General features: G+C 42.3%; 2 protein-coding genes across 6 annotated transcripts; one reads left to right on the top strand and one right to left on the bottom strand.

The window, feature by feature from the left end:
* Positions 1–622: 622 nt before the first annotated feature.
* Positions 623–1,693, bottom strand: LOC122435052 (casein kinase I-like; the record flags this gene model as incomplete). Its single annotated transcript, XM_043458911.1, has 1 exon — positions 623–1,693. A coding segment is annotated over exon 1 (1,071 nt), but the record flags the coding sequence as incomplete, so codon positions are not given.
* Positions 1,694–19,718: 18,025 nt separating this feature from the next.
* ARMCX1 (armadillo repeat containing X-linked 1) lies at positions 19,719–23,889 on the top strand. 5 transcript variants are annotated; one of them, XM_043459456.1, is made up of 4 exons: positions 19,719–19,865; positions 20,767–20,869; positions 21,644–21,752; positions 22,015–23,889. In XM_043459456.1, exon 4 carries the CDS (start codon positions 22,137–22,139, stop codon positions 23,493–23,495), a length of 1,359 nt encoding a protein of 452 aa, XP_043315391.1. In that variant the 5' UTR covers positions 19,719–19,865; positions 20,767–20,869; positions 21,644–21,752; positions 22,015–22,136; the 3' UTR covers positions 23,496–23,889. The 5 variants fall into 5 exon arrangements, with proteins under 5 accessions (XP_043315391.1, XP_043315387.1, XP_043315389.1 ...); XM_043459452.1 differs by having other exon boundaries at positions 21,644–21,761; XM_043459454.1 differs by lacking the exon at positions 21,644–21,752.
* Positions 23,890–24,218: the final 329 nt, after the last annotated feature.

Here is a 24,218-nt window from a genome sequence, read left to right as displayed (position 1 = left end):
TTTCAGCATAGGTAAGCAAGCAGTCTTTCATATGCTGGAACACTGGAATCTTTGGTTGCTACTCTATCAGCTGCCTTGCAAATAAGAAGCCAACCATTTAAAAAATGTTTTAAGTGAACAACTTGCGGACCCCAGGGATGAACAGACCTTAAGAATGCACAATTGTGAGCATTTACAACCGTCTTAACTGTGGCAGAAGACTGTTCATGCCCTGCTTCTGAAACGAGATCTCAAAGCAACATAGCTGAAAATAAACGATGTTAACAAAAAACTGGCATATGCACAATTTCTCCACCAACTTGTGTGTGAACCATAGTTAACTTTTCCACCTGAAAGAATGCAATAGAAAACTGGACAACACGTTTCACAATCTCATTAATATTCACAAGTACAGCAGCTACAACTAAGCACACCACATCGCCAATGCTGCCCAGAGCCAGTTTATACTGAAATTACGTTATTTACCCCAAGTGAACGTTTGTCCACAACCACTGGCCAGTGTACATATGAACGAAAATTTCTAGATTTGGGGAGAAACATGCTGCTCCGATCACCTTACTCTGCTTCTTCTGTTCCTTGACTCATGCTTACAAACCTTTTCATGTTACTCTTTTTTTTTGTCAGTTTGCTTGCCTGTGGGGGTGGGGGTTTGGGCCTGCTGACCCTGCCCACTTGAAGAGGCTGCCTGCTGTGCCGCTCTCTGCTTTAATATTATCCAATCAAATGCGTAGTCATATTGGTAATTCAGGGTCCTGAAAAGATTGCGGAAAAGCTGCCTCAGGTACGTGTAATCCGGGGTTTCCTCAAAGCGCAGTGCACGACAATAGTTTAAGTATGTAGCAAATTCTGCGGGAAATCCGTTACATAAAGCTTCAACAGATGTGGCCATCTTCTTTTCACAAATCTTTTCGTATTTTTGCTTCATTGTTACAGCCTTTATTCCTTGCCATGGCAGGCTGCTTTTATTAAAATACATCAAAACATATCCTAATGATTCCATGTCATCTCGGCGACTCTGTTCAATACCAAGATGTGTATTGAGGCTAGCATACCGAGCAGTACCAGTGAGACTTTTATCTTCCCTGTATGGTATGTGTTGCTTTGTCCTGCTGTCTCGGTACCTTTTGGCCAAACCAAAATCAACAAGGAATAACTGGTTTGAGCTTAAGGAAGCTGGGTCCTGAGAAGTACTATCAGTCATGCCCCTTTTCCTCTTCTTTGCTTGACATTCTAAACACACATTACAGCGAGGCCCAGCACCCATTAGGAAGTTATCTGGTTTAATATCTCTGTGTATAAAATTCTTTGTATGCAAATATTCGATTCTACTGATCATCTGGTCAGCTAACATAAGTACAGTTTTCATTGTGAATCGTCTTGAACAGAAATTGAAGAGGTCTTCGAGGCTGGGGCCAAGAAGATCCATGACTAGCACATTATAGTCCTTTTCCTGACCATACCACCGTATGCGGGGAATGCCAGCCCCACCCTGAAGAAGCTTATAGAGTCTGCTCTCATACAGCAACTGGGGCTGCCTCGCTTTCTGAGGTTCCAGCTTTACTGCCACTTCCTCACCGTTGGTGATATTGATCGCCAAATAGACTTTCCCGAAGGAACCAGACCCAATCTTTCTTACCAGCTTAAATTTCCCTCCAGCAATGAATTCGGCCCTGGAGCCACTGCTGCTCGCCATTCTGAGAGACAAAGATGGAGGCTGGGGCTAAGCCCGGACGCCGCTAAGGGGAGGATAGAGGCCTCGAGGGCTCGTCCACCGAGCAAAGCAGCGGAAGGCGGCAGGAAACAGAAACCGCTGGCTCTTTCTCGGCGTTACAGACCCCCAAAATCGGCCAAGCAGAACCGGATCACTGCTGCCGTCGGTTTCTTTTGGCAACGCCGCTGACGGTTGAGGGGGGTTCTCGAGGTTACCAGGTTTCTGGTGGTCGCCACCTCTGCCTCACTTTCTCGGTGAAAAAGGGGAGCACTGAGTTAGGGCCGTGAAACCGCTGCCACCGGCTCGAGGGACCTCCGTCACACCACAAACGCCACCATCTTGCTAGTCCGGGCACCAGCCAAAACAAAATGTCTGCAGCTCCCAGAAGCCTCTTCAGAGCAGAGCATTCTGGGAAAGGAATCCGGGAGTCTTATGTTTTTAACGTATATACATTCTGCTGGGAAAATAAATGAAGGCAAATAACTAGAAAAACTGGGTTCCCGAGTGGAAAAAATACTCTTTTCCCCAGAAACTTATTTATCTTGTAACTTCATTTAGATTCCCCAGAACTTATTCATCTTATAACTGGAAGTTGGTACCCTTTGACTAACAGTCCCCCATTTCCCCTTTCCTGCAGTCCCTAGCAACCACCATTCTATTCTGTTTTTATGAATTTGGCTTTTAGGTTCCACATATAGTACCATCCATGTTGTCAAAAATAGCAGAATTTCCTTCTTTTCTATGGCTGAATAATATTTCATTATACATATAAAAAGTAAGCTACTTAAGAATTAACAGGTTCCCTTTTCTCCACATCCTCACCAATACTTGTTATCGCTTATTTTTTGTTTTTTTAATAATAGCCATTCTAACTGATGTGAAGTGGTAACATTGTTTTTAATGCAAGGCTTTATTGGAGCCTCTGCAGCAGCAGCAGGGAGCAAGAACAAACAATAGATTCCCTTGCTTGCTTGCTTCCTGAGGGGGAGGTGAACTTGTTCCTTATATGGGGTGAGGGTTGGGGTGTGTTCAGGGGCTGGGCCAGAGATGTGGCTTAGGTGGTTTGCAGGGGGCATGCTCAGTACCCTGCTTTTACTCTCAACACCCTGTTTTTGCTCCACGCTCTTCAAAACTGGCAGTTGAGTTTTTTTGTCTGTATCTTTTGTCCACAATTTGCCCCGACTGTATATTCTTGCAGTTACTTTTAGTCCCATAGTTTCTTTGTATTGAGTTGCTCTAAGAGAGGTATGTTTAGGTACAAGCATTGCAGCACTGCAGCAAAAGTTCTCAGGTCCCTGCATGTCCCTTTCCCCTCTGAGAGACTCCACACCCTTATTCTTAATCGGTAAGGACTTTACTGTCTCTTCTGACACTTCTTCCAACTGGACGGGGGCGACAGACCCTAGCCTACCCTAGAAGTGTAGAAGTCCCTCAATGACTGTTCCAAGGATCTGTAGGGACCTGGGCCAACTCTGCTGGAATAGGTTGAACTCCTTGAACCATCAGGAGACTTACTTGGAGCTCTGGATCCTAGAAGACACAAACTTACAAACTTAACCAAAATGTTAAACAAACAAGTGCTAAAAAAAGAGAAGAACTATAATAGCCATTAAAGGGCCTAGAAAGGGAAGGAACCAGGTTAACTTTGGCAGGGTTCCCTTAACTGTTGACCAGACAGTGGAAGTGACAGAAACCATTCTGCTTAGGTATATATTTTTTGTTAATCTCAGGGTTAAAGTTTAACATATTTATCTATTTTAGAATGGAAGATCTGAACTTGTTGGTCCCAGGAGTCCTCCCTTAGACTGAAAAGTCTTAGTCACATGTTTACAACAGTAGGGAAGACAACAGAGCACTAGAGAAGATATAGTATAAATCAGTATGACTGATTTACTGAAAAGAAAAGCATTATAAAAAAATGAAAATCTCCTGCCAGAAATCTTTTTTTTTTTTCAGAAATCTTTTTATACCTTGTGAGATCTGAGAGAACATACTAGAGAACCAGTTTTCAGTTTTCCCACCCATATTGAATAGTGAGGATTGGTGGTTAATTGCCTGCTGAAATCAAGTGGCTTGTTGAATTTTCTCAGTGTTGGTTTCTACCTGATATGGGCATCAGGGTTGCTTTTTCTGGGAAACCCTGGTGCCCCAGGTTCCAAGGAAATTAAGGACTTCAGTAGTATTCTGATCTGAGGCCTCCATGGCCGGGATGCGTGTTAATATGTCCTCTACATACTACAGAATGACCCCTTCTTTTAGGTGTATTTCCCTCACCCAGGGCCTAGGTGAACAAGTGTGGCCTGTCCTGAAAACTCTGAGGCAATACTGTCCAATTATATTGGCCAGAGTGGGGGTTAGTCCACTTGAAGGCAAATAGATACTGAAGTGAGAGATGAACTGGGATGCAAAAGAAGGCACCCTTGAGGTCAAGCACAGTAAAATATTTGGCATCTCCAGGAATCTGGACTAATATATTATAAGGATTGGCTGCAGGTGATCGATAAGGACCACTGCATCGTTTACTGCTCTAAGGTCTTGTGCCATTCTATATTCCCAATTTGGTTTAACTGGCAGAATAGGGGTATTGCATGGAGACTGACAAGGTACTAAGAGGTGATATTTTAAGTATTTATCTATGAGGGATTGCAAACCTTTTTTTCTTCCAACTTTATGGGATCCTGTCTCGTTAGGATAAGCGACTTATGGCTTAAGGCTAATTTTTACAGATTGGACATTTATAGCTTTCCCAGGGATTCCTTTGTCCCAAACAGCAGGGTTTACTGCATGTAGAATATGGCTGTGAATAGCACCTTGCTCTTCCAACTGGTCTGTCTTAGAGTCAAGAAAAGGGACTGCTCAGGGCCTCCTTATCATAATATGGCTCCTAATAATAACATAGATCCCAGAGGTCTTCCCTAGTAGTGGAGTAGGGTACTCAGGTACAACTAAAAAGGCATGTGAGATCAAACACTGTTCAAACTGGCAAGTGAGAGGCCCAGTGAAGTAACAGGCATGAGTCTTTCCATCAACACCAGTCACAGTACAGCTTTTGGAGGAAAGATGCTCAGTGCAAGAGATCAGAGCAGAGTAAGTGGCTCCTGCATATATTTTAAAATTGAATTTCTTACCTTCCTTGTTGGGCTTCCCTGGTGGTTCGGTGGTAAAGGATCTGCCTGCAACGCAGAAGACTCAGAAGACTTGAGTTCAATCCCTGGATCGGGAATGATCCCCTGGAGAAGGAAATGGCTACCCACTAGTAGTTTTGCCTGGGAAACCCCATGGACAGAGGAGCCTGGCAAGCTACAGCTCATGGGGTCACAGAGAGTTGGACACAACAACTGAAGTGACTGAGCACACACCTGCCATGTCAAGAACCACCCAAGGCTCCTCAGTGGAGGTACACATCTAGTTGGGGGTTGCCACCAGAATCCCCGGGCCACCTCAGTCATCCAGCATGGCCATATCGGGAGGAGGAGTCTCCTTTCACCCTCAGAACTGGGGACAGTTCTACTTCTAATGACCTGTTTGTTTGCAGGCTGGGCATGGACCAGGGGTTTCTTTTGGTACTTTGGGGCTCAATAGCCAGTTGACTTATATCTGAAGCATTCTTCCTTGCTGGTTTACCTATGAGGTGGATGGTTAACTTCCTCGGCCCCCTTGGGCTGTCCTGAGGTTGCAATGCATGGCTAACAGCTATAGCCATCAGTTTAGCTTGAGCCATGGCCTGCCTGTTTTCACACTGGGTTATCTCTTCCTCCTTAGCTTGATCTCTGTTATTAAATACCCCAAAGGCCAACTGTAGGAGTTGTGGAATTGGGGTTTGTGGGACTAATTGTTAACTTTTGGAGTTTCTACCTAATATCAGGGGCAGACTGTCTGATAGGGTGTTGTCCCAGCAGGGACTGATCTTTGGGAGTGGATGAATCAATGTTAGTAAATTTTCTAAAAGCCTCCACAAGCCAACCCTGAAAGAGGGCTAGATTTTCGTTTTCTTCTCCTTTAACATTTTTCATAGTTAAATGGCTTTTTGATATGTTTTTTCATCCTTTCTAATACACATTGGATCGTGTGCTTCCTGGCTTCTGTTCCCTCCTGGCACTTATAATTCCAATGGGGCTCCTGATTTGGGACTCCATCTCCACCTATAATGAAATGTTTGGATTAGTCCCTGCCAAGTTGGTCACCATGCACCTGGGCTGCTACCCAAATTCTTTGCTTTTCCTCAGGGATACAGCAAGTAGACAAGACTATTTGAACATCCTTCTGAGTTAAATCAAAGGCCATAGTTAGGGCCTGAGGCCCTTCAACAAACTTACTAGGGTCTTCCAGTCTCTGTTTGGGTTGGTCTAAATTGGTTACAAGGAGGGGCGCATATATTCTGATAGTCCCTTCACCATTTGCCACTTCCCTAAGAAGGCACATTTTTCCTGATCCTGGGTGACAGGAAGTTTCACTATGAGTTGCCCCGGAGGGACTAGTCTCTCCCTTCTTGAGTAAAGGAGGCTATAAAGGGACATAGGGAAGTGAAGTGTTGAATTGGTCAGAGGGATCTGAAGAAATAGGTGCTTCTAGGAAGTAGGTAGCCCTGGAAAAGCAGGGGAGACTTGGTTTCCTCGCTGAAAATTGGGGGAGATTAAAGGAGGATCATCTAAAATGTCAAAAGTGTCTTCTGATTCCCCATGCTTTTAATTACAGGAGCCACATAGAGTGGGGTTTTGGTAAAGGACCATGAAGGCTTGAACATAGGGAATCTCAGTCCATTTTCCTGTCTTGGGACAGTAGAGATCCAATTGCACAGTGGTATTGTAATTTAGAGACTCATTTTTCTCCACCCCTCTAACTTATATAAAGGCCAGACAGTGTTAGAGTTTCAGTTTTTCCCTTTTATGCAATTTCCAGTTTTTGAGGATATATTCCAGAGGTGTTTCTTCTGGCTTAGAAGAGGATCCTCCCATGTTGAGTAACCTGCAACCAAGACTGCTCCTAGAAATGAAGTCCAGCATCTCAGAGATGTTTACTAGGAAGCTTTTGTCAGAAGAGAGTCAGAGAGTTCTCTGAATTCCCTTCTTAGCTAATGGGATTTTGAGCCTCCACTACACTCCCATCACATATCCAGATATCTTTGGTTGACCCAGCCCCTCATGCCATAGTTCTGTGATAAGGGATGTTTGAACCAGTGCCAGTGCATTGCCAGGGCTCTCTTTGAGGGGGATCTGTTGTCTATAAGACTTATGGACTAGCAACAATTTCCCCTAGGGTGGGGTGTATTCATTGAGATTGAGCATTATGAAGCCTAAAGGATATGGGCTGCTTGGAAGTGGCCAGCAATAGGTAGTCTGTAACAGTGTATGGGCTGCCAAGGCCTGGAGTAAAGGGGGTCCCTGAGGTACAAAAAGGAACTCCTGGAGGAAATGGAGTTGGACACAATAGACAATGCCACAGGATCAGGCCTAGAGGTGGGAGTATTTCCACAGGGGATTTTTTTTGAACACAGAGTAAGGTGAGAGACTAAACAGCAGAAGAACCCCAAACCCTTTCCCCAATCTGTTTGGTGGCTGTGATAAAATTGGGGAGAGCCTGATGATCCCATCTGATATATGCAGCAGCAAGTATGGACCATGTTTCTCATGTAATTTAACATAATAAATGAACAAGTTTAGGATCTCTCTTTGGGATGCTCCAGAGAGCCTTTGAAGCATCTGAAGTTAGTTGGAGGTCAAAAGAATTTTAGTTAGAATTTAATATTTGGGAAATTTGTAAAAAAAATTGCAAAAAGTTTTACCTGGTCAGATAGGATCATAGGTCACTGTGAAACAATTATTCCCTGAGCCAAGGTGAAAAAAAATTCTCAAAAGTTAATACAGATCACTTAAAGGCACAGAAACTCACATAATCTGTTATCAAGAGCAGCATCCCAAGAAAACTTTGTTCTCTTATGAAAGAAACCAAAACCAGACTTTCATCAATCTACTTCTAATAAAATTCACTTACTTAATTAAATTTAATCCAACTTTAGAAAATCCTAACCACACACAAAATTCTTTTCTCAACTTCCTCTTCTGCAAACTTTCTGTAGCCATACTTTGTGCCTTATTCTTTCCACTTAGAATTAACAAGCTTTAGGACAAAATCATCCCTTTTTCCTTTAAAAAATATATTTCCATTCCTCATACCTTCTTTTCTGAACACACACATCCTACTTTCCTTAGGCAACCATGAACTGTCTTTTACATTAACATTCTATAGATTGGTAAAGAAAATCTCAAGATGATGCAAAACAGCTTTAGTTTCTCTCTCAGAAGAAGGTAAATTTACCTTCTCAAAAGTAGGTAAATTTAGACCTATTTTGCAATTAATGTTCCAATTGCTTGCTTGCTTCCTTCGCTTTAGTTGTGTCTGACTTTGCAACCCTATGGATTGTAGCCCACCAGGCTCCTCTGTCCATGGGATTCTCCAGGTAAGAATACTGGAGTGGGTTGCCATTTCCTTCTTCAGGAGATCTCCCCAGGCCAGGGAATGAACCCATGACTCTTGTGTCTCCTGCATTGGCAGGCCAATTCTTTAACACTAGTAGCACCTGGGAAGCCCAATAGTTTATCTGAAATGGCCTGAATATTCAATGAATTCCTATTATTTAACTTGATTTATTTTTAGGTTACCAAAATTTGAAGAGACTATTTTTAGATGGACATTTCCAAAGCATAATTATTCTTGTAGAGTTTATCAAAAAGCTCTTATCCTAGTTACATTTACTTAAAAATGTAATCATATCAGGTTTTTTTCCCTGTTGACAAATCTCATAAGAGAAAGAATGTGCACTTATTGACTTTCAGTAACCCTAGTTACAATAAGAATATTATACTTGACATTGATGATTCTAAAAAAAAGACTATATTAATTAAACCCACAAGCTTAAGCTAGCTCTAATATCAGATATTAATTAAATATTGACTGTCTCCCAGACCACATGAATGCAAAATGTATTCTGGTGAGTTTTCTTTTACATTTCTGAGAATGTGTATGAACACTCAATTTCCTTTAAGCTAATTAAATACAGCTCATTTACAAGTTAATTTTTACACAAAAACAAACAGAATCAGAGACCTCATAGTTTTTCTGCTTGAATTTAGAATGGGCCTTTCCCCACCTCCCTCTGGGGGATTACAGGTGGATCAGGTAGTTCCTGAGAGCCCAAGGAGAATAGTTACATTGCAAAGGCAGAGAAGAGAGATGGCAAGCTCTTGGAGCCAAGTTTAAAAGCTTAGTTTGCAAAGGCAGAGGAGGGGGAAATGCAAGCTCCTTTCTTTTTGTTTTGTTCTTTTACATCCCACCAAGGGGACTTCCCTGGTGGTCCAGTGGTTAAGAACCTGCCTGCCGATGCAGGGGACGAAGGTTTAATGCCTGGTCTTGGAAGATTTCACATGCTGTGGAGCAACTAAGCCAGGGTGCACCACAACTATTGAGCCCACATGCTGCAACTACTGAAGCTATTGCGCCCTAGAGCCGGTGCTCCACAACAAGAAAAGCCAGAGCAATGAGAATCCAGGGCACCACAACTAGAGGAGCTCCCCACTTGCTGAAACTAGAGAAAGCCCGTCTGTAGCCACGAAGACCCAGCACAGCCAAAAAAAAACTTTTTTTAAATCCCACTAAGTAATGCAAGGCTGGAGTCTCAGGCAGGGTGGGCTGTGTTTGTATTTCAAGGTTTAAATACTCCACTGTGCCCAAAATTTTGGCAGAGACTTGCAGAAGCAGTTGGACAAACAAAACTACATAAAACAAAGATACCAGTGACAAAAACTTACAGACACAAGTAGTTTTCAGGATAAAGGGGATGGGAGTGTAGGTATAAGGATCAAGGGCGAAGTAAAGGGAGGAGGTACAGAAAGCCTGAAAAAGAGAAAGAGATGACAGAGAAATAAAGGTGAGAATACTGGGATGACAGGACTTCCAGCCACTACATAATATGAGGTTTAAACCTCTATCACTTTCCTAAATGTCCGGTCAGGGAGAGCATGCTGGACTAAGGTCTGCACGGTGTGAGGTGAGCCTTTCCCATCTTTGCTTGTCAGCTGTCAGTTGCTGGCTAGAGGGAGCATGGTCTCACAAACTTAGAGGAGTGATACTGTAGCTGCCCAATGTCCACTCTCTTGGAAGGAGAGGACAGAGAGAAGTAGAAAGATTTCAAGAGAGGGAAAAGGACAAGTGGGAGGGGAAAGCATTGCCTGAATGAGGGTACTGAGGCCCCCAGGGGCCAGGAAGGCAGACTTATCAACCTCCATGACACTGAAACAAGATGGTCAGGTGGCTACTTGTCACTCATGGGGAAGCTGTGTTTAGTGGTCCTGGAGATGCCCAGATCCTCTTCCCAGAAAGTACAACTGCCCCACTTTGGGTGCCATAAATCTGATACCAACCAGGTTTCTTTGCCTTCCTCAAGCAATAGAAACTGACTAGAGGTCAGACAGGAAATCCAGGCAAGAGTTTATTGGCGCCTGTGCTGTCTTGTGGGGGGTGGTGGTGGTGGTGGGGCAATCGAGAACAAACAAGTTCTTATAAAAATGCCAATTATCCCTCAGTTAACTTTTGAATTAACTATAATCCAAGTGGAAATAAAAGCAAGATTTTTAAGGGAATTTAACAAAATAATTCATTTTATCTGTAAATAAACACATATGACTGAGCAGGCAAATCATGAAAAAGAATAATTAGAGAGGCCTTACTCTTCCAGATATTAAAGCATATTATAAAGACACTATAATTAAAACAGTTTTGTACATAAAAAGAAAAAATAACAGATTAAAGAAGCACAGAAAATCAAAAAATAGATCCAAATATATGTGGATATTTAGCTCATGATAAAGGTGGAATTTAAAATCAGGAACTAGAGAGGTATTATTTGATAATTGATATTAGGAAAATTTGCTAACTATTTGGAAAGAAATAACTCATATGTTAATAAAACTGTAAAAATATATTCATAATAACATTGACATGTCATTTGCTTTTTTCACTGTATTGACATTTATACAAATGGTGCAAAAGGAACAATGGGTAAAATTTGTAGCTTACTGATAACAGAGACAATACAACCAAAAAAAAATTGTATATGGACCAAAATTTAAACATTAAAAAACACATCTAAAAATTAGAAGAACACACAGGTATTCCTGATCAGGACACAAAACTGAAAAAATGTAAAGAGAATTGATACATTTTGTATCATAAAGATTTTTAAAATTCTATAAAGGATAAATCCAAAGAAAATTATAAACTGGGAAAATAATTATAATGCTTATGACAATCTAAGAGCTCATTTTCTTAATTTACAAGACGTTCTTGTGTATTAATAAGAAAAAGATAAAAAAAACCTAGTGGAAAAATGGGGAATAGTAGTTCACAGAAAGAGAAATACAAATAGTTAAAGTTATGGGAAGATGTTTAATCCCACTTATAATTTAAGAAATAAAAGAAAATTTTGAATCTCAACATGGAATATAAAGCCAAAATTTAAGAGGTGAGAGTTGGGAGCATGGATAAAATTTCAAGTGAACTTCTGCATAGAAGGAACACACCTCAATATAATAAGAGTCATATATGATAAACCCACAGCAAACATTATCCTCAATGGTGAAAAATTGAAAGCATTTCCCCTAAAGACAAGAACAAGACAAGGGTGCCCACTCTCACCACTACTATACGACATAGTTTTGGAAGTTTTAGCCACAGCAATCAGAGAAGTAAAAGAAATAAAAGGAATCCAGGTTGGAAAAGAAGAAGTAAAACTCTCACTGTTTGCAGATGACATGATCCTCTACATAGAAAACGCTAAAGACTCCACCAGAAAATTACTAGAGCTAATCAATGAATATAGTAAAGTTGCAGGATATAAATTAATACACAGAAATCCCTTGCATTCCTATACACTAACAATGAGAAAACAGAAAGAGAAATTAAGGATAAAATTCCATTCAGCATTGCAACGAAAAGAATAAAATACTTAAGAATAAATCTACCTAAAGAAACAAAAGGCCTATATATAGAAAACTATAAAACACTGATGAAAGAAATCAAAGATGACACAAACAGATGGAGAAATATACCATGTTCATGGATCAACAGAGTGAAAATGAATATACTATCCAAAGCAGTCTATAGATTCAATGCAATCCCTATCAAGCTACCAACCATATTTTTCAGAGAACTAGAAGAAATAATTTCACAATTTGTATGGAAATACAAAAAACCTCAAATAGCCAAAGCAATCTTGAGAAAGAAGAATGAAACTGGAGGAATCAACCTGCCTGACTTCAGGCTCTACTACAAAGCCGCAGTCATCAAGACAGTATGGTACTAGCACAAAGACAGAAATATAGATCAATGGAACAAAATAGAAAGCCCAGAGATAAATCCACGCACCTATGGACACCTTATCTTTGACAAAGGAGGCAAGAATATACAATGGAGAAAAGACAATCTCTTTAACAAGTGGTGCTGGGAAAACTGGTCAACCACTTGTAAAAGAATGAAACTAGAACACTTTCTAACAACACACACAAAAATAAACTCGAAATGGATTAAAGATCTAAATGTAAGTCCAGAAACTATAAAACTCCTAGAGGAAAACATAGGCAAAACACTCTCTGATGTAAATCATAGCAGGATCCTCTATGACCCACCTCCCAGAGTAATGGAAATAAAAGCAAAAATAAGCAAATGGGACCTAATTAAACTGAAAAGCTTTTGCACAACGAAGGAAACTATAAGAAGGGTGAAAAGACAGCCTTCAGAATGGGAGAAAATAGTAGCAAATGAAGCAACTGACAAAGAATTCATCTCCAAAATATACAAGCAGCTCATGCAGCTCAATTCCAGAAAAATAAGCACCCCAATCAAAAAATGGGCCAAAGAGCTAAACAGACATTTCTCCAAAGAAGACATACAGATGGCTAACAAACACATGAAAAGATGCTCAACATCACGCATTATCAGAGAAATGCAAATCAAACCCACAATGAGGTACCATTATATGCCAGTCAGAATGGCTTCTATCCAAAAGTCTACAAAGAATAAATGCTGGAGAGGGTGCGGAGAAAAAGGAACCCTCTTACATCGTTGGTGGGAATGCAAACTAGTACAGCCAGTATGGAGAACAGTGTGGAGATTCCTTAAAAAAAACTGGAAATAGAACTGCCATATGACCTAGCAATCCCACTGCTGGGCATACACACCGAGGAAACCAGAACTGAAAGAGACACACGTACCCCAAAGTTCATCGCAACATTGTTTACAATAGCCAGGACATGGAAGCAACCTAGATGTCCATCAGCAGATGAATGGATAAGAAAGCTATGGTACATATTCACAATGGAATATTACTCAGCTAGTAAAAAGAATGCATTTGAATCAGTTCTAATGAGGTGGATGAAACTGGAGCCTATTATACAGAGCGAAGTAAGTTAGAAAGAAAAACACCAATACAGTATATTAACGCATATATATGGAATTTAGAAAGATGGTAATGATGACCCTATATGCGAGACAGCAAAAGAGACACAGATGTAAAGAACAGACTTTTGGACTCTGTGGGAGAAGGTGAGGGTGGGATGATTTGAGAGAATAGCATTGAAACATGTATATTATCATATGTGAATTAGATCGCCAGTCCAGGTTTGATGCATGAGACAGGGCGCTCAGGGCTGGTGCACTGGGATGACCCTGAGGGATGGTATGGGGAAGGAGGTGTGAGGGAGGGGTCAGGATTGGGAACACATGTACACCCATGGCTGATTTATGTGAATGTATGGCAAAAACCACCACAATATTGTAAAGTAATTAGCCTCCAATTAAAATAAATTTTATTTATTTATTTTTTTAATTAAAAAAAAAGAAACCATTATTTTTATTGGGATTGCATTTTACATTTCTAGATTAATTTAGGAAGAATCAACATAGTTATGTTGCTGAATCTTTCGGTCTAGGAATAGACTTTTCGTCTTCTTTTGTGTCTTCCAAGTTAATTTAAATTCTCTTCATATAGATCTTATCCAATCTTGTTATATTTATTCTTCAAAAAAGAAAAAATAAATAAAATGAACCTCTACTTTGACCTAGTGATTTCACTTCTGGGAATTTATACTGAGGAAATAGTGCTACAATTGTAAAATATATATGTAAACAAAGGTTCCCAGGTAGGGCAGCAGTAAAGAATCTGCCTGCCAATGCAGGAGACACAGGGTTTGATCCCTGGGTCTGGAAGATCCCCTGGAGGAGGAAATGACAACCCACTCCAGTATTCTTGCCTGGAATGTCCCATGGAAAGAGGAGCCTAGCAGACTACAGTCCATAGCATCACAAAGAGTGGGTCACAACTGAACACACATGCATACGTAAACAAAGGTCCCCAATGTTGCAGTTTTGCAACAGACAGAGGTTGGGAAGAGGCTAAATATCAACCAGTAATAGATCGGTTGAATTTTAGTAAATTCACACTACAGAATTTTATTACAGCTGATAAAATGTTGTATGTGGTATCTAAGGTGAAAAATGGTGTGCAGAATAATTTGCTTAGTATGATCTCAAATGACTTTTAAAAGGCACATGTGCACACACACTCACATATAATGTATCTACATTATTTTCTTTTTGGTGGTGTATGTGAAAAAAAAAAAAAAAAACCTGAGTCAATTGAAAAGTTAGCAGCAGTTTTCACAAGAATTATCCTAGGATTGAGGTAGATGGGTTATCATGGTGGTTATAAGAAGGGTGGAAAATTTGAGACATTTTTATTTTCTGCTTCTCTCTTTTCTGAGTTAACACTTGCTTTTCTTAATGTCAATTCAAAATTTCTCTCCTTTCACTCAGCAAGGAAACCTTACCCAATCCCCAGACACTGCTGCTTCTTTTAGTATATTAACAGTATTCCTTTCCTTCAAAGTATTTTGTTCAGTTTGTATGTATATGTGATTATTTCATTATTTTCTTCACTATGAGAGCAGAGTTTGCTTTTGCTCATCAACTTATTCACAATAAGCACAGTACTTGTGACAACTTTCCCTCTTCATCTCCCACTCCCAATATTTTGACGTAGACAATTACATTTTCTCAGTCTTACATAAAGAGTTATGAGAGTTCAGTTGTTAAACGTCTCCCCCATCACACAAACACAGATGAAGAAAAACACAGCAGAAACAAATAGCAAACATCACACTAAATGGTGAAATTTTAGGGGCATTCTCAAGGACAAGGTCAGGAGGCTCTCAGTCACCATTATTATTCAACATATTCTGGAGGTTCTGGCTGATGTAGTACACCCAGAAAATGAAAGAATAAGAGATACAATGATTGGAAAAGGCAAAATTTTAAAAAATCATCATTTTCAGATGATCATATATGCATACTTAGAAAAACCAAAGTTATCAACTGAAAAACTACCAGCATACCTCTGAGTATTGTGGGTTCATTTCCAGACTACCATAGTAAAGCTAGTATTTCAGTAAAGTGAGTCATGCATTTCTTTGGCTTCTCAGTGCACAAAGAAGTTTTGTTTATACTATTGTTAGGTAGGAAGTTAGGCATGAGCAATGAGGGGTGGCCTAGCCAAAAAGGATGCAAGCTGATCTCTAAACCCCATCCCAGACATCCCCAGGAGAGCTCACAAATTGTTACAAAAATAACCACAGAGACTTTTCCAACTCCTGCACATGCTCCCTAAGCACACAGTGGATACAAACTAACCACAGGGGCTTCTCCAAGTAACCTTAGGCAGCTAGGAGCCCATTGTGCTGTGCTGTGCTGTGCTGAGTCGCTTCAGTTGGGGCCGACTCTTTGCCATCCTATGGACTATAGCCTGCCAGGTTCCTCTGTCCATGGGATTCTCCAGGCAAGAATACCAGAGTGGGTTGCCATTCTCTTCTCCAAGGGATCTTCCCAATCCAGGGATTGAACTCGTGTCTCCTTCAGCTCCTGCATTGCAGGCAGATTCTTTACCCACTGAGCCACCTGGGAAGCAGGAGCCCATTAAAGGCTCATAAATATTCTGCACATATATACTTCATGGCAAATAGATGAAGAAACAGTGGCTGACTTTATTTTTCTGGGCTCCAAAATCACTGTGGATGGTGATTGCAGCCAAGAAATTAAAGGACTCTTGCTCCTTGGAAGGAAAGTTATGACCAACCTGGACAGCATATTAAAAAGCAGAGACATTACTTTGCCAACAAAGGTCGGTCTAGTCAAGGCTATAGTTTTTCCAGTAGTTATGTATGGATGTGAGAGCTAGAGTATAAAGAAAGCTGAGCACAGAAAAATTGATGTTTTTGAAGTATGGTGTTGGAGAAGACTCAAGAGTCCCTTGGACTACAAGGAGATCCAACCAGTCCATCCTAAAGGAGATCAGTCCTGGGTGTTCATTGGAGGGACTGATGTTGAAGCTGAAACTCCAACACTTTGTTTGGCCACCTGGTGCAGAGAGCTGACTCATTTGAAAAGACCCTGATGCTGGGAAAGACTGAGGGCAAGAGGCGAAGGGGACGACAGAGGATGAGATGGTTGGATGGCATCACCGACATAATGGACATGGGTTTGGATGGACTCTGGGAGTTGTTGATGGACAGGGAGGCCTGGTGTGCTGTGGTTCATGGGGCTGCAAAGAGTTGGACATGACTGAGCGACTGAACTGAACTGAAACTGATAACAGATTGAATTAATGGAAGACATACATAGGCTGTTATATAACTTGCAGTTGCCAATTGGCCTTGAGTGTATGCCCATTTACATTCCCTTTCCTTGATTGGTGGTGGGTACAAGCCCTATTTTGTACAGGGCATAACCAAAAGGAGGAGACAGGAAATATAAAAAGGGGGAGAGCCAAGGAAGTATAAAAAGGAGGAAGCCAAGAAAGTATATAAAGGGGGAAGCCAAAAGAGATTATGAGGGCAACTCCTTTGGGATTGGCCTGTTCCCATGTCTTGGGAGTGTCTGTCTAATAAAAGATCTGTCTGCTTGAGCTAAACTGAGCTGTAACCTGCCTGGCGTTTTAAACCCTTTAGTCCACCATTCCAAATATTTGTTACAATGAGATAAGAACAGAAAAAGAGAAATAAACTATAGTGTAGCTTATTAAGTGTATGAAAGTGTTATGTCTTTAAAAATGTACTTAGGGACTTCCCTGCTGGTCCAGTGGCTAAGACTCTGTGCTCCCAATAAAGGGGACCTAGGTTTGATCTCTGGTCATGCAATTGATCCCACATGCCCCAACTAAAAGTTTGTATGCTGCACCTGAAGATCCTGTGTAACACAACTAAGACTTGGCACAACCAAATAACTATTTTTTTTTAAATGGGTATGCTTTAATTAAAAAATGTTATTAGCAAAAAATGCTAATCATCATTTGAGCTTTCAATGGGTTGTAATGCTGTTGCAATAGTAACATCAAAGATCACAGATCACCATAACAAGTATAATAATAATGAAAAAGTTTGAAATATTGCAAGAATTACCAAGCTGTAATACAGAGACATGAAGTGAGCACATGCTGTTGGAAATGTGGCACCAATAGACTTGCTTGATACAGTTGCCATGACCCTTCATTTTGTAAAAAACTCAATATCTGTGAATCACAATAAAACAAAGCACAATAAAATGAGTTATGCCCATATTAGAAATATTAAGAAAGGTCACTAAAAGTAAACATGTCAGAATTATTTCCTTTGCCAATAACCTGGTAGAAAATATAATCATAAAAGGAATATCATCCTTCCAAAGCATCAAAACCATAAAACACCTAAGAATAAACAAGTAATGAGTATGAACTACCTGAAGAAACATAAAATTTATTGACGATCATAAAGCCTGGCATGCCACAGTCCATGGGGTTGCAAAGAGTTGGACACGGCTTTGCAACTAAACAACAACAAGCAAAGGTTGACATGGATAGAAAGACCCAATTTTTAAAGATATCAGTTCTAAAATTAAAGTGCAGATTCATTGCACTTGAATGAGATTGTTAAAAGTGATTGCTTTTGGAATAGTTACTGGTGGAACAGGCATTCAAGGGAACTTTCACATTCCAGTTTATACATTTCTGTGTTGTTTGCACATTAAAAAATATAAAGAATGTGTATAATGTGGGAGAGAGAAAAACAGAGGTTGATTACCACTAAAGGGATATATCTTTTTTTTTTCCCAAGAGAGTACTTCTTAGATTTTTTGTCATAAATGATGCCTGTGAGAATCTGATGAGAGTTATGACCCTTTTTTGAACTAAAATGAACACATGCATCCACATGACTTTGATACAATTTTAGGTAGAACACAGAGGTGGCCAGTTGAGAACACCTACTCTATGTTAATCAGGACAGTCAGTGGGGAGAGGTGTACATATGGCTAAAGGGGCACCAAGGTGAGTGTGGGTTGCAGGCAGTGACCCAGCAACAAGGCTGGGTTCCCCCTGGATGCCCTGAGGTAAGAAGGCCGGAGGTGAGAGGTCAGCAGGCTCTCAGGTCAGGTGGTATCAGCAGACAGCATAAGGAACAAGGTTAACTGGGCCACCGCGAATCAGGGCAGAGCAGGGAAGGCAGGCCTGGGTGTTTTCCCCCTGCAATTGCTTTTTCAGGCTTCATAGAAATCTGCAGGAGTTGGTGGGAACAGCAGTCCCTTCTCTGCATCCCTGAGTTATCTCTGTGGGAATGTGAAGTATGGAGGGAGGAAAGAAGTCAAATGTGTTTACTCAGGTTGGTCACCTGAGTAAAGTTGGCATTTACCACCTTGGTCACCTGTCCGTGTATATTTTAGGAGTGAACAAAGAGTCAGGTGCCAGAATGCAAGGGGTGAGAAACTCTGGAATATAGTGGAGGTGGGAAGGCATCACCTTCCTCCCTCCCCTCTTGACAAGGCAGGGACAATTTCTCCATCCCTTACACCCTCAGCTTCTTCAGTCATAGTAGGTGGTAGTTTAGTTGCTAAATCGAATCCAACTCTTTGCAACCCCATGGACTATAGCCTGCCAGGCTCCTCTATCCATGGGGTTTTCCAGGCAAGAATACTGGAGTGGGTTGCCATTTCCTCCAGGGGATCTTCCCAACCCAGGGATCAAACCTGTGTCTCCTGCATTGGCAGGTGGATTCTCTGCCACTGAGCCACCAGGGAAGCCCTCATAGATAAAAAGTTAATCTGGGACAGATGTTTAGAAAAGCCATCAAATCACAAGAGGTTCACACAGCAGTCAGTCAAAACTTTGAGATAATTGAATGTATTTCTTTCTTTAATCAAACAAGATATGATTGTATTGCTTTTATCAAATTGTAAGTTGACCCAAAATTCGAAAAAGTAATAGATCATTTGTTTAAAATGGCCAAGATTAGACAACCAGTCATCTTTGTGGACTAATTCATAGACCATGTGAAAAATAACAGTTTTCAATTTTAAAACTGGTTACTATATTTAGGAAGTTTCTTTTTGACTGTAACCAGTGGAAACATTTTCCTTGTGTTAGAACTAAATATAATAAAATTAATGAGGCCTTTGGGGTTATTCCCTTACACTTAAATTCTTCTCCACTCAAACAAAAATAGCATGATTTTCTCTATATAGGAATAATGCATTACTGATTTTTTTAAAATGAACAGAAAAGTTTAAGAAAGTAAGATATTCCCACTGCCCATCTCTTTTTCTGAGATCTTAAAACTAATTTTATAGAGGGGAGTAGGGGAGACGCTGCTCATTTGAGGCTGGGGTGGGGGCGTGGAGGTGAAGGGAGAGGTGGGTGGACAGGGAGTAGAGGAGAGAAAAATTATTCCTCAAAGAATAAGAAAAGACCGATGGACATGGGAACAGATGTAGTCTCTGTTAACCAAAGAAAGGCAAATGCCAACTACAAGAGAAGCTACTTTTGGTTTCTGGGATCAGCAGAGGAACATGAGTGGCAGGACCTGCTGTGGAGAGGAAGGAAGGGGGGTGGGCCAGCTCCTGCCGCACTGCTGGTGGGAGTGGTAATTGGGGTCCTGAGCTCACGAGTGACGTGGCTCTCACGTGAGCAGGAGCCAGACGTTTGCAGACGTCCTTCTAATCCTGGTCTTCGTTTGGTCCGGTTGCCATCTCCCTTTTACCTCGAAGGCGGGCGGGCCTGTGGCCAGGAGAAGAGGAGGAGGAGGAGGTAACTCTGCCCTGCTGCCTGCAGGTCTATGTGTGGATGGGCTCTTGCCTGGGGGATTCCCGCGTTGCTGATAGCGGAGGGTGGAGACGACAGAGGGACACGGCTCGGTTCCTCCACACCCTTGCACTATTTCCTTGGCACTTCCAAGAACAAAAATGGTGGACACTAGGGAGCCAGATTCCAGGGGACATCCCAGACCAGGAGAGGGGAAACCTGAAACCTTTGACATCCAGGGCCTTGAATTGGGAAGGACCCGTGTTAAGATTCTTGTCAGGTGTGCTGCTCCATCTAGCAGCCAGAATCTTGGAGCTGTGCGTCTGTCTTGTCATTCCCCGTGTCTTTCAGTAGGGCGCTGTACCACTCCGAGCAAAAGAATAAAGAATCTGCCCCGAAGCCCAGCAGGTCCGTGTAAAAGTGGGATTGCCCCGCGACTCCTAGAAGGATGAGGATGGCTGGGCTTCTCGCCCTAACCCGGGCGTATTATTGACTCCCAGTTACCTCCCTGCTATTTGATACAGGAAACAGGATATGACAACGCCTGCAGGAAAAAGAGTTGTCTTTGGGGCCGCGAATGCATCAGGGAGGGGGAATCAGATCTTGGGGTTTTCTTTCGCTCCTCTGGTTATCCGCACTCCTTCGCCCCGCCTCCCCTCTTTCCAGTTGTTCCAAAGGGGTGTGGTTTTTCCTGGGAAAATGGCTGACCGCTGAGGTTGGGACTGAGACTCGGGGCTGGGGGATGGGGTGGATGGACGCCCTTGCTGGAGAAGGCTGCTGGTATCAGAGTCCTGAGAAGTGGGGGTAGGGTGAAAGACCAAAAAGTGGAATCCGTTTGACAAACCAAGACCTTGGATTCGGAAAGGCTGGTATTGGGACTGTCTGAAGTCCTGTTCTGTCTGCCTAGCCATCCCATCTCTGCTGTGTTGCCTGTCTGTGTCGGTGGATCTTGCGCCTGAAGGCCAGTTCAACCTTAGGAGCAGGAAGAAGAGGAAATTGCCCCGAAACAAGTAGGTCAGAGTGAAGGTGGTGGCACTATTTAGGGATCCCTGGGGTGGAGAAAGGTGAAGACTGCAAACTCCAGTGGGCCTGTGGGCATCCATCCCCCTCATACCCCTCCTTCTCTCTGGACCATTGCAGAGCTTGCAAAAGAAAGCGCTCTGCCGGGAAAGAAGTGGTTGGGAGAACGTAGGTGTCTGCGAGAGACCTGGGGTTGGGGTGGGGGTAGGGAGGACCTTACTCCAAATTACTCTTCGGTCCCAGAGTTGTCAGTCCTTAGGTTACAAGGAGGCGGAAACCTAGACGAGGGAGGAAGGAAATTGCTCCGGAGCAGTGGACGTAATGGGTGGGGGTAGGAGTATCCTGGTACTTTTGAGATGGTGGGGGTGGCGGAGGCCAGGGCGGAGTTCGAGAGCTTTGTGCATTTTACGCCTGTCTGGTTTCTAGATATTCACTCTGGCTCCCCCACCATCCATTTTGTTACAGGGAAGGAGTTGTGGCAGTCGCCTTTGAAGGCAGTGACTTTTTTCGGGGAGGGGTTAGGGTGGATGTTTGGAGGAGGTCGTAGGAACGGGGTGGGGGGAGGGGTGACGGGTCAAAACAAACTTTCAGATCAAAGCCACAGCTCACTGAGGAGGGGAGGGTAACCGAAGATGGGAAATACTGGGCTTCGCAGGACTAGGGCCAGCGATGCCAGAGAGGAACGTCTGTCCCGTCTCGGGTGAGGTTCATCTGTCTGTTCCCTGAGCGCTCAGCTCCACCCTCCCCACCCGCTTTGTACGCAGGTTTGCAGGAACTCGGTGTTATTCCAGGCCAGAAATCGAAGGAAGAAACTGCCTGGACCTGTGCACCCCTGTATGTGGGTGTGACTCTGCCCCCAGGACATCTGCAGGGGTAGGGGAGGTAGGGAACTGATTAGTTGTCTTAAATTTAAGGTACTGGAGTGGGGTAGTTAAAGAGGACGTTGGAGAATCTGGAGGTGGGGAAACTTCCAAAATTCCTGATTGAAGAAAAGAATCAGTGATCTCGCTTTGAGTCCCTGCCATGTCTCTATTTGCTTGGTCTGTTTGTAGGTCTGTAGGTCAGTCTGTCTGCAGGCAAAGGTGCAAAAAAGAGGAGACTGAAGCTTTAAATCTTTTATCCTTATGTCCTCCAGTATCTGTAGCTGCAGCAAAGCCTGCTGGCTGTAGCTGAAGACTCCACAGCCTCATCTCCCCCGCATCTCCACTTGGGAGCACTCCTCCAGCCAGAGCAAGTCCTCCAGACACTCCCTGCATCATGGGCCGAACTCGGGAAGCTGGCTGCGTGGCTGCTGGTGTGGTGATCGGGGCTGGAGCCTGCTACTGTGTATACAGGCTGACCTGGGGAAGAGATAACGAGATCATCTGGAACGAGGATGACGATGAGGAGGAGGAATCTCGCGATATTTCAGAGACTGGGAAAGGAGCTAAGGCTAATGCTGGGGCAGGGGCTGGAGCCAGACTTCAGGGTGACTCAAAGGCCAAGGCTGAGGTAGCTGTGGAACTCAAGAGTGGACCTGATGTAAAGGCAGAGGCCCACTCAAAGGCCGAGAGTGGAGGTGGCCTAGAGGCCAAGGCCAAGGCCCTTTTCAGCACTCTGAAGGAACAGGCAAGTGCAAAGGCAAGCAAAGCTGCCAAGTTGGGTACCATCTTTGGGACCAGGGCCCTCGCACCTGGTTTACCCTGCCCAGGAGTCAGGGGTGGAGGCTGCCACCCTGTGAGGAATGGAGCTAGGGCTGGGAGCAAGGCTAGTGGCAAGTCCAAGGGAAGGACCAGAAATAAGAGCACCAGGACTCCAGCTTTGTTATGGCCTGTTCGAAAGGGCAAGTTCAACTTTCCCTATAAAATTGATGATATTCTGGGTGCTACTGACCTTCAGAAGGTCCTTAACATCTTAGAAAGATCTAATGATCCTTTTATTCAAGAAGTAGCCTTGGTCACTCTGGGTAACAATGCAGCATATTCATTTAACCAAAATGCCATTCGCGAATTGGGTGGTCTCCCAATTATTGCAAAACTGATAAAAACGAAAGATCCCATTATTAGGGAAAAGGCATACAATGTCCTTAATAACTTGAGTGTGAATTCGGAAAATCAGGGCAAGATTAAGACATATATCAGTCAAGTGTGTGATGACACCATGATCTGTCGTTTGGACTCAGCTGTGCAGATGGCTGGTCTAAGACTGTTAACCAACATGACTGTGACTAATCATTACCAGCATTTGCTTTCCTATTCTTTTCCAGACTTTTTTGCTTTGTTATTCCTGGGAAATTACTTCACCAAGATTCAGATTATGAAATTAATCATAAACTTTACTGAAAATCCAGCCATGACAAGAGAACTGGTGAGTTGTAAAGTGCCATCAGAATTGATTTCCCTCTTTAATAAAGAATGGGACAGAGAGATTCTTCTTAATATCCTTACCCTATTTGAGAATATAAATGACAACATAAAAAATGAAGGGCTTGCCTCATCCAGGAAAGAATTCAGCAGAAGTTCACTTTTTTTCTTATTCAAAGAATCTGGAGTGTGTGTCAAGAAAATCAAAGCATTAGCAAATCACAGTGATCTGGTCGTGAAAGTAAAAGTCCTAAAGGTATTGACCAAACTCTAATTGGGAATCTGTCCCAAAAAATATTGAGGAAATTTTTTTAGTTTGCAGTTGGGAACAATGCATTTTGTAAATTCTTTATTTTTTACTGTGCTTATATGGCAAAGAGATCCTTTCAGCTGCTATTTTGGAATAATGACTCTTACCTGTCATCAACAGTGATGCTGACTGTGATGGTTTGTTTTAGGCTAGATCATTTTAAGGATGTCAGATGAATACTAGAGCTTGTACAAAGAAAGCATTTATTGATTCTATCTTGCTACCTAGATTGAGATATTTTTACTCTTTACTTAAACTGACAGCAAACTAACCACAAATAAGCTATACTTTTGTATTGGTTTACATCTGTTAATCTTGTGTTTCATCAATAAAGTTGTGTGTTTTAACCAGCAAAAAATTATCATGTTCTTGAGTTGATGATATATATGGAGAAGCAAGATACATGGAAACAAAAAGGTGGTAACAAATCTGGGAGCCTCTAATCATGGCTAGCTCTTTCCTATGGCAGAAACTTATGCAGGCAACAATGCTCTCCTCCGAAGAGGGGATGCTTAAGTGGTGAGCATGAAAGATGGGATAAGAACAGGGCAGAAGAGCATTGGAGGAGGGAGGAATTGTGGGAAGAAAGGCATGGAGGTTGCAACTTTCCAGAGGAGACTGGCCTGCATGGAATACAAAGCGTGGGGAGGGGAGTGATGGAAAATACAGTCCAGCAGTTGGGGTGAG

The sequence above is a fragment of the Cervus canadensis genome, chromosome X, assembly GCF_019320065.1.
Source record: "Cervus canadensis isolate Bull #8, Minnesota chromosome X, ASM1932006v1, whole genome shotgun sequence".
NCBI lineage: Eukaryota > Metazoa > Chordata > Mammalia > Artiodactyla > Cervidae > Cervus > Cervus canadensis.
Note: the sequence above shows the minus strand (reverse complement) of the source record. Positions and strands in the feature narration are given on the sequence as shown.